General features: G+C 38.8%; 1 protein-coding gene across 2 annotated transcripts; it reads left to right on the top strand.

The window, feature by feature from the left end:
* The first annotated feature begins 4413 nt into the window (after positions 1–4413).
* Positions 4414–10455, top strand: LOC149570522 (auxin response factor 7-like). Of its 2 annotated transcripts, none has more exons than XM_089823118.1 (14): positions 4414–4754; positions 4879–4994; positions 5086–5181; positions 5429–5485; positions 5586–5735; positions 5830–5914; positions 6588–6678; positions 6835–6999; positions 7199–7318; positions 7429–7504; positions 7694–7856; positions 7954–8942; positions 9034–9224; positions 9314–10455. In XM_089823118.1, the coding sequence occupies exons 1-14, from the start codon at positions 4679–4681 to the stop codon at positions 9498–9500; spliced, it is 2562 nt and encodes an 853-aa protein (XP_089679244.1). In that variant the 5' UTR covers positions 4414–4678; the 3' UTR covers positions 9501–10455. The 2 variants fall into 2 exon arrangements, with proteins under 2 accessions (XP_089679244.1, XP_089679243.1); XM_089823117.1 differs by having other exon boundaries at positions 4472–4754; positions 5583–5735.
* The last annotated feature ends 269 nt before the right edge of the window (positions 10456–10724 follow it).

The raw sequence follows: 10724 nt of genomic DNA on the forward strand, positions 1-10724 counted from the left end.
ACAATCAACGATCTGTCTACACACTCAATAACTTTTGCTCTAATACTACTTGATGAAGGGCCCCACCACCCTTATCAACTCATAACAAAATACTTAACAACTTGAAGATAAAGAGAAGACGAAATGCTTCACAAAGCATACTTTCATAATACTTGACAATTCTTGCAACATCAACAAGATGGTATCATTGTTATAACTTCTTCAAGAAGAGATCTTACAAATTCTTCAATATGAGAGAATTTTAAATTTAAGATCTTACACAAAGAGCTTTCCCACTAAGTGCCTTCACCCCAAGAACTTGCTTACAAATGCTCGTATGTCTTGCTTATATAGGCACATATCTTGCATTAATTCTAGTGGATGCTCAAATGAGGAAAGAAGGCCTTCTTTTATAGTAATTTTAGAGCAAACCCTAAGGAAGGCTGACTTAGGAAGGCAAAAAAAGTAATATTTGACATTAAACCTAGAGTTTCTCCGAAAAAATTAATTGGGCTATTGATGACCTTGTCCCTTACCACACAGTTAAGGAAATACCTTATCCCTTACCCCAGATGAGGGACAAGATGACCCTAGACCTAGAGGTGAAATAGCCCATAAATGGGCTCTGGATCAAAGAATATTGTAGCACCAAGGGAAAATAGTCATATATATAGGGAAAACAATGAAAAATATATTTAAAACATGCTTTATGTGGTTGGAGGAATGAATGTGTAGCCATTTATATAAATTAGTGCCAACATAGAGTTTTGAGTAATGTTGGAAGAAGAAAGGACCATGATTTAAGTAACTAAATACCAAAGGAGATCCTAATGTACCAAACTATACTAAGGAGAGCTAAAAGATCTTAAATAAAAGTGCTTCCATTTTAAGACAAATCACACACACATTTAAAAATATTGCTTCTAGAATCATTTGTGTATATTTTTATATCCATGTTTTAAATAATACAATGGTGGTCAAGAATTTATGCCATCCATATTATATGACAATGAGAGATTCAATTGAATAAGAGGGTGATAAAAACATCTTAACATACATTTGATGATCATTTACATCTCAAGCATTTGTCATGTCTAATTGAGTATATATCTATATAGAAACCTAATAAATCAACATATATATAAAAAATAATTGTGTGAGTTTTTATATCCATGTTTCAAGTATGACATAGAAAAAATCACGAGACAAAAAAGATATATATATATATATATATATATATATATATATATATATATATATATATATATATATATATATATATATATATATCTCCAATGAATTAACAACAATCAAAACAAATTGAGGTGAATTTGATGGTCATTTATATGTGGAACATTCATCATGTCCAATATTTTTAATTATGCTGACGGCTGCAATAGTGAAAATTTGTACATGAGGTTTATAATTACACGATTTCCTTTTGATTTTTTGTTGAGCCAAAACTATTGCATCAACATACTTGATCATATTTGAAGAGATATTGCATCCCTTCAAGGAATACCAAATCCTCCCTTGAACACATAAATTGCATTAGAACCTATTTATCCTTTTGGTTGCGTTGATCAAATTTGCTTAAAGGTGGGTTTGTATGATTGAATGTATAACCCCACTATAATCTAGTGAGTGATCTACATCCTAGAATTGCTTACTATTATACATTATATGTTTAGTTGAACTTGACTCTTTCATGTATTATGCTATCTAATTTGGTGCTAGATCTTCATTATTAGCTTTCTTGCATCTATATCTAATTTGTACACATTCACATTTTTTGCTAGATTGTATGCATTTAGACATCTAGGTTCACCCATTATACAATTTGGTGAGCTTGAATTTCTTATATGACTTTGATTTGGTGGTTAGATCCTGCTTGTATGCATTTTAGTAACAATTTTTAACATCATTGTATGCATAGGTTTGCCTATTATACACTTTAGTGAACCTGACTTATAACGTTTCCATTATGATCTGGGTGTTTGATTTCTAGATCTATTTTGTGCGCATCTTTTTCCTTTCAAGATCTACACCTTATTTTTATTACATTCCTACATTGACATCTCATTAACATGGAACTCTCTAAGTTGGATTGGTGTGTAATCACTTATGTTCTTACATTTCTCCTTGCTTATTTTTATCAATCTCATGAAGAGAACCACAATTTCTTGTATGTGATTATGTTTGTGTTCCTCCATGACATTCTTACGTGAGACATTATGAGGAGAACAAATATATCTCTTCCTTATTAATCATATTTCAAGACCTTTATCAATATATCATGCATTTTCCTTCTCTATATCTTAACAAAATTCATAGAGTATATAGATAAAATAAGGGTCTTTGTGGATGAGCCTCACGATAATGTTAATCCTCCCAATCCTTCTCAATTGCCCATTATCCTCCTTTAGATCAACTTCCTAGTGATCTTGCGATAACGAGACCTCAATCTTGCTATCCTATTCCTACACTTATATAAAGAGACTTGTCTACTTGATATTTTGTCATGTAATGAATAACCTCTTTGGGAGTGCCTATAGATGTAAGAATAAGATAACAAGATTGAGGTCCCACTATCACAAGATCACTAGGAAGTGAGGGTAAAAGCACATTCAGATGAATTTGATGGTCATTTATATGTAGAACATTCATTATATTTAATGTTATAGATATTTGTATAGAAACCTAACAAACTAGCATATTCAAAATAGAATTTCTAAAATCTACTTTATAATATTTTCCCTTCAATATTATGAATGCTACATGAATATGATTTCTTTTTTTATAAATATCTAAAAGATGCACATATCACTTTCAAAGGCTCCTATACAAATTTTATTACATACATAGATTATGAAAAAAAATACCAATTACAACACATACACACAAGATACACCTATCCCTTTCAAAATGCCTTTGTAACAAATGTTACATACATAGACTATGGAAAACCTATACCAATTATAACACATCTAAAAGATAATAAACATATCACTTTCAAGACACATATAACCGATATTACAAAATCAACACAAACATGAAAAAGACATCCATCCTCAAACACCTACCTAACTTAGGCCACAAACGGAATATTATAAAAACCCAAACTAAAAAACTACTTTTCGGTGGAAGGTGTAAGAAACAAACTCCTTAAAACATTGGGGACCTTTTGTTAATAATGCATGGAGCTCATGTACCAAGTAACATCCCTATAGCACACCTAGATTTGGTCACGAGAATCCATCGTATATAGTACCCACCCACTTGTTTCCTTTCCACTCCATTTCCATAGCTTCCCTTGGCCTATATATACAAATTGAGTTGCCCTAAAGTTGGCCTAGGCAAGGGGGGAAAGTGGTCAAAGGGGTGGAAAAGGTCCCCCACAAGTAGTTGTCCTTAATGTGATGTGGGACTGGGGGGACACATGGGAAAGTGACCAGGGGGACATATGACAATACAAGCAGAAAGTAACGAGGCCTACACATTTTGTAGTTGGTAGAGAACATAACATGAATTTGGTAGGCGAAAAACCAATCCATGGAGATGGGCAGTGGGCAAGGGGCAACCTACCGTTCTGCCCTAGACAAAGATGGGGACACAAAAGTACAAATAAAACTAGCCTCCAAGATTCCACATTAGCAGACCACAGAGGTTTAGTAGAGGGGATGGAATGTGTGTGGGTCCCACTCCTAGTCGTGGGGCCCACTCTACATGCGGACCCACATCACCCGGGTAAGGGGAAGGGGCCCCACAAGAGGTTTATATTTTCTTGCCCCAACTTTATCGGGGACAGCGAAAAAAAAACAGTTTTTTTTTTTTTGATTCCGTGGTAGGAAATTAAAAAAACGTTTGCCGGAATTTGATGGGCCAACAGGGCTGCCTGCCGCACGGTGGACAAGCAGATTCCGCGGTTCATAACATAACGGAAAAGAAGGGCTTTTATTTGTGGTTTCTCGTTCGAGGCGCCGTCATTTAACGGCGCCGGCCGCTGCAACACTGACGGTTTGTACAGACGGCATTGAATGCCAGCCGCCTTGCCTGCCGGCCGGCCGCGTTTCACCGAATTATACGGCGGATACGCGCCGGGATACTCGCTTCTCCGGCAAGGAGTGTGTGGGGGATTCCTTGACCGGGTTGTGGAGTTGGGATTAGACTCAACCTGGGTTGGGGGTGTTTTGGATGGTTTTATATAGGGGTATTGGGGGAACGAAGAAGCTCTTCTTGCTTGATCGATCGAGCTTGGTTTGTGGTCTGTTAGTGGAGGGAGGTATTGGAGGAGACTGACTGACTGGTCAAAAGCTGTGCTGGGGTCGTGGAATTTTTGATACTGAAAGGAAATTGGTGGTGTTCTGGGTTGTTTTGGTCGCTTCTTTTTCTCGTTTGGGTAGTGATTTTGATGTGTGGGGTGGGTGTGGTGGGGGTGGGGAGTTTACGAATGCAGAGAACGTGAAGTGGCAGGGCCTGATTTGCTTTCGTTACAGGCGTGCTTTAGTGTCGTGTGCTGATAATCGAATTTGTGTTTGTAGCGCCGTTGGCCATGTAGATTGAGATATATGGGGTAGTTTTTGCGGAGAGAAGAGCTGTTTGACATTGTTGGGCTTGGTTGAGGTCTGGTTTTGTTTTCGCCGGGTGATCAGTTGCAGTGAGAAAAACAGCGGGGAGGAAAAGGCGACTTGGAAGAAGAATGTCTGGTTACAGAGACAACAATTTCAGGAACCCCATGGCTAATTTCCCGCCTGATGTGTCGAGTATGGGGAACGGTGAGGCGTTTGGGGCTTTTGAGACTCTTGTTTTTCTGTTTTGGATTGGCCCTTGAGAGTACCCATTTTGGGGTTGGACTGATCTGGTTGTTTTTTCTGATGGGTTGGACTTGTTTTGGTGTAGGAACTGATGATGGAGGGCTTTATGAGGAGCTGTGGCATGCCTGTGCTGGTCCTCTTGTGACTGTCCCTCGTGTTGGCGAAAGGGTTTACTACTTTCCTCAGGGTCATATGGAACAGGTATGTGTGGATTGGGGTTCTTCTGGGGATTTGTTTGTTTGGTGTTTTTTCCAGGTTTGACATCCCATGAGGTGATTGGAATCTTTGGCAGGTTGAAGCATCGACGAATCAGGGTGCTGATCTTCAGATGCCTCTGTACAATTTGCCGTCCAAGATCCTGTGCCGTGTCATTAATGTGCTACTAAAGGTATGTTGAGCTTCTTCTGCTCTTCTACAGATTTGGCAAAACCCAAGTTATGCATTTATGCTTTGAAGCCAGCATAATCGTTGTTGACATGATTATGCTGTAGCTATCCACTGATTTCTTTTATTTTCTTGCAATTTCTGTTGTGTTGAGTTTTGTGGATCCTGCCATGCTTCAACTCGCAGCTCTGCCTCACTATCGCGTGTTCTTAACTTTCTGTTCTGTTGTTGTGGGTGGGTGTCTTTGACAGGCTGAGCAGGAGACAGATGAAGTTTATGCGCAAATTACGTTGGTCCCGCAAGTGGAGGTAATGTACACATTTAATTTCTGAAAGTGGGTAATTCGTAGATTTGCTTGATCCCTAATAGATGTATTAATAATATTGTGATTTTCATTTATTCTAGCAGAATGAGGCATTTAGCGATGCGACCCCGTCAAATCCTCCCCCAAAGAGGAATGTGCATTCGTTCTGCAAAACGCTTACTGCCTCTGATACCAGCACCCATGGAGGCTTTTCAGTTCTCAGAAGGCATGCCGATGAATGCCTTCCACCCCTGGTATGTAATCCAACTAAACTACGCCCAAACAGACAGATTCTGAGCCAGAGGTTCTTGCGGTTTCAAAACTTATTTTTGTTTATCAAATCTGTAGGATATGAGCCAGCAGCCTCCGACCCAAGAGTTGGTAGCTAAAGATCTACATGGGATCGATTGGCGTTTTAGACATATTTTTCGAGGTGGGTATCATTTTCTTACTCTATTGTGCGGACTCTTCTTTCTGTAGTCTCTCTTGGAACATCAAATATTCCAGCCATCAATAATTATATCGTCTTCACATAGGCATAGTTTTAATCTGTATACCTTATATATATGGCATGATAGGTATGCCTCATATATATTGCATGATATTATGACCCTGAAGCTCTAAGGGGTTATTATTAGAACAATTTTGATATCCAGAGCCAAGCCGCCTTTTTTCCATTGAATTAGAACTTCATAAACGTTTATAATAATACATTATGCTGCTAGACTATTATATATGTTACTATTAAGCTATTGAGGTCTTAAGTCTGCTTCTGATCAGGATTGTTGTTTCTTCTGATCTGAAAGCTCTTAACTAATCATATCAAGATGCAGGCTACTAATATTAGTTTTGTCAGATAATGTGATACATTTGGGTAAGTTGGTCTCGATTTGCAAGTTGGGTATCTTAATCTGTCATAGGTTGTCCAAAAGAGTTTTACATTTGGGTAAGTTGGTCTCGATTTGCAAGGCTTCTTAATCAGTCATAGGTTGTCTAAAAGAGTTTTCATGCGCATTATGCATAGACTGTTTACAATATTCTATGTGCTAGGGAGATTTTATGAAACAAACTAAGCAATAAATCACTTGATGGTTTGAAATCAACAGGTCAGCCTCGACGACATCTACTAACAACAGGCTGGAGTGTCTTTGTTAGTTCAAAAAGACTGGTGGCTGGAGACGCTTTCATCTTTTTAAGGTTAGATAGATCAATTCATACGATTTTGAATGTCTGTTCCTTTGTGTGTTATGTTTTAGAAGCTGGGGAGGACCTCTGGTGATGGATGTGGTAGATCTATTATGAAGAATTTAAGTACTTTTGAAGACTGATTATGGTTGGTATTTCTGATGTCAGGGGTGGAAATGGAGAATTAAGGGTAGGGGTAAGACGCGTCATGAGGCAGCAGAGCAATATGCCATCTTCAGTCATATCTAGCCATAGCATGCATCTTGGCGTAATTGCTACAGCATCTCATGCTGTTGCAACACATACCCTGTTTACTGTTTATTACAAGCCAAGGTGTGTGAGTCCCGTTCCTTGTTAAAATCTTCGCTACTACATGCTTTCAATCAATAATTAATGATTTAGGGTCACATAGGGTCTTCTTTATGCATGTTGTCTGATATGATATCTTTCACACTGATTTGTACCTTTTTTCGTAAAAGAGAGGTGCATCTATTTTATGGATTTTGAATCTCACGTTTATCATGGTATGCAGAACAAGCCAGTCTGAGTTTATTATTCCTTGTGATAAATATATGGAGGCTATGAATAGCAACCTTTCAGTTGGTATGAGATTTAAGATGAGATTTGAAGGGGAGGAGGCCCCAGAGCGGAGGTACTTTTAATATTTTACTTCTTTAGGATTATAAGTCTGTCTAGAAATTGATCATTGGATAAAAATTTTGAGAAGTGGTGATGATGTAAATTTCTATTGTCATTGTGAAGGTTCACTGGAACCATAATTGGGATGGGGGATGTTGATCCGCGTCGGTGGGCAACTTCGGACTGGAGGTCTCTCAAGGTATTTGCCTCTGTATCTAGGTGATAATAGTTAACTCTGGGAATATTGAATACCTACAGTCATCAGTTTAAGCAAATATGTGGGATTGAGCCTGAGCAATACATTTTATTTTACTCCGGCATCAATAATTGTATCATTTGGTTTAGCTTTCTTAGATTTATAAACTAATTGTTAGTGGGGCGTCATTAGGTGCAATGGGATGAAACTTCTGCAGTCCCCAGGCCAGAGAGAGTGTCGCCCTGGGAAATAGAACCATTTGTAGCACCTGCAGCAGTAAACCCTCAGGCAGTGCCCACAAGAAAGCGTCCACGAGCAAATGTTTTGCCTTCATCTGCAGACTTGTCAATGCTCGGTTGGTGTTGATTTTCAATAGTGTTTGACCTATATGCATAGCTAGTTATATTTTGTAAGATTGGGAGTCTGAACTGTTAATGGTTTGGGATTTGTAGGCTCTTGCAAGACTTCAGTGGACTCGTCAACAGTTCTCAGGTATCCTCGAGGAATACAGTGCCAAGACCCAAAGGCCATGGGAGAGACAGAGGTTGAAAGCTCTCAGAAGTGGGGGGGTCCAAAGCTAAGTGATGGCTTGATAGATGGTGGGAATGGTGGCTCCCAGAAATTGCCTGGTTCTCAAAACTGGATGGCATTACATAAACATGAATCTACATATTCTGAACCTTTTTTTGGGCTTAAAGGTCCCAATGATTTGCCATTTTCAAATCAAAATGTTGAAAATATGCATCATGGTATTCCTTTGAGAATGTTCCAGGGTCATGAAAATGGAGCATTGGATCCATCTGCAATAAAGTTACAGTTATCAACCTCATGGCCCATTGCATTTTCCAATGATATACAGGGGTTGAGTGAGTCAGATTTAAAGCAGACTGGTGCATATTCCAGTTCAATCAACAAACCTTGTGGATCTGGGGTATATGATGTCTTGAATGGTGGCCCCACACATCATTCTAATTTTGGAGTTGGAGAGTCTTCAGGGAGCTGGTTTATGCCTTTAATTCCCACATCTCAAGCAGAAGGTTCAGAAGAACCTACCTCAGTTAATGTAAGTAAAGTTATGACAGGAAATATTCAATCTGCTAAACTTCCATCACAATCTGGTCTTTCTAGCTGGGAATTGCCTAAAGATAAGAGAGGGGAACCTGGGAGCAATTACAAATTGTTTGGCTTTCATTTGATTGACAATACAGCAGCAGTTGACGAGACAATTCCGTCAACTATCACAGCTATTGTGGATGACATGCAGACTGCAAATGTCTCAACAGTTAAACAAACACAATCTGTTGAATCTGATCAGGTCTCGGAGCCAACACAAAGTAAGTTTAATCTTCCTCCAAGCTCCGAGCAAGAAAAATCTTTACAGAAGCCATCGAAAGAAACCCAAATGAGAGCCCAAAGCAACACTACAAGGAGCTGTACCAAGGTATCTAATTCACTTGGGTACTGTCTCTATGCTTTCTTTTGATCTATATAAAACCTGTTTTCTTGAGACCATTTGTTGTATTTGTATGAAGGTACACAAGCAGGGGATTGCTCTTGGGAGAGCTGTGGACTTGACGAAGTTCGAAGGTTATGATGAGCTAACTTGTGAGCTTGAACACATGTTCAATATTGAAGGAGAACTGCAGGATCCTTGCAAGGGTTGGCAGGTTGTTTACACGGACAATGAAGGGGACATGATGCTTGTTGGTGATGATCCATGGCAGTAAGTTGTCCAATTAAAAATTGAAATGTCTGTGCTTTAACCATTATTATCAAAATTTATAATGATTAAATTTCTCTGATCACAAACAGGGAGTTCTGTAGCATTGTTCGTAAGATTTACATCTACACAAAAGAAGAGGTTGAGAAAATGACTCCTCGAAAATTGCATACCAAGCTGCAAGGGTGTTCAGATGAGGAACCATTCACTAGAGATACATCAAAATATTCAGATCACCATGAATCAACTGCACCTACTACTAGCAGTGAGAAAATTTGAGTGTTGACACCTCTTAAGGTTTGGTATCTATGGAATTTGTTCGACTGGAGTACAAAAAAGTGCATGTTTTGAGTGGCCGTTTGTCATTGGGGATGGACGGGAGTACAGTTTAAAGGAATTTGTAAGAATGTCTGTTGTGTGCTTGTCTGGTCTTGTAACATGCTTGGCCTGATCTCAGAAAAGATTCCCTGGCGTCGCAAAGCCTGTGATCCTGCCTCGATAATTCAAGGACGTAGTTCCTGGCTGACTAGTGCAAACCATTGGTGTTGTGCTTTTGGGGGACTACTTGAGTAGAGGAATTTGATGAAATCCCAGTTTTGGAGCTCTTTTTGTGAACTGATGCTTGCATGGTCCTATTTTTGTAAAACATGTTTACATTGAAGGGATAAATATTAAATATCAGAGAACAAGTTGTTCTCCTGTTTTGCTATGAAGGATACAGGCTAGGGCATCATGCACCAGACGTTAAATCTAACTTGAACAACTCAGGGAAGCAAGGGAAGCTTGTAACCAGTAAGAACAGGCCAGTTTGATACTCCCAAAATTATGTTTGGGAGGTGGGGTGGGGTGGACTTCCCGTGGGTTAACATGTGAGATAGGTAAAGGGGTAAGCAAAAAGCTTAATAGCCAATGCTGCTAATTGTCTGACAGGAGCTTCTCAGTGACAAATGGCTGTATTATTCTTCACCTGTAAATAAGTAATGTAGCTGACTAAGATTTGTCTAAACGAAGATTGTATGATCTTGTTCGAACAATTGCCATAAACAAAATGGACTTTTCACACATTGCGTGTCTTTCGTGTTGAAAGATTAGATACTTGCTTTCTCATTTAGAACAGTTTGTATTATATTGGAACAGACTGGATCTGTTGAGCGCTGTAGAGCACTGAACAGCTCCCTTTCAATGGGATTTGTACATATTTTAATGTTTAGTGGAATCTTGTGTGTTGTGAGTATGCTGCTGGTTTTTGTGCAACGAAATATGAAATGTTATAGGTAAACATTTTTGTGGCTCAATGTCAGAATCTCGTGGTGATTACAGCGGTGTCATGATTTTTCTTTCAATAAATTGGTCGTTGCCAACTCACTCACTGGAATTTTGGTTACAATATTTACAAGCAAGAGCATCGCATTGCTTGATGAAATGCCTTTTTTTGTTTGGAATTTTTGTCTTGCAATTTTTTCTGACATCTCTCTGACAAGGGTGCTCCTATATTAGTGTGTC

The sequence above is a fragment of the Cupressus sempervirens genome, chromosome 3, assembly GCF_028749045.1.
Source record: "Cupressus sempervirens isolate cs-2001-9-10 chromosome 3, ASM2874904v1, whole genome shotgun sequence".
Classification (NCBI taxonomy): Eukaryota; Viridiplantae; Streptophyta; class Pinopsida; order Cupressales; family Cupressaceae; genus Cupressus; species Cupressus sempervirens.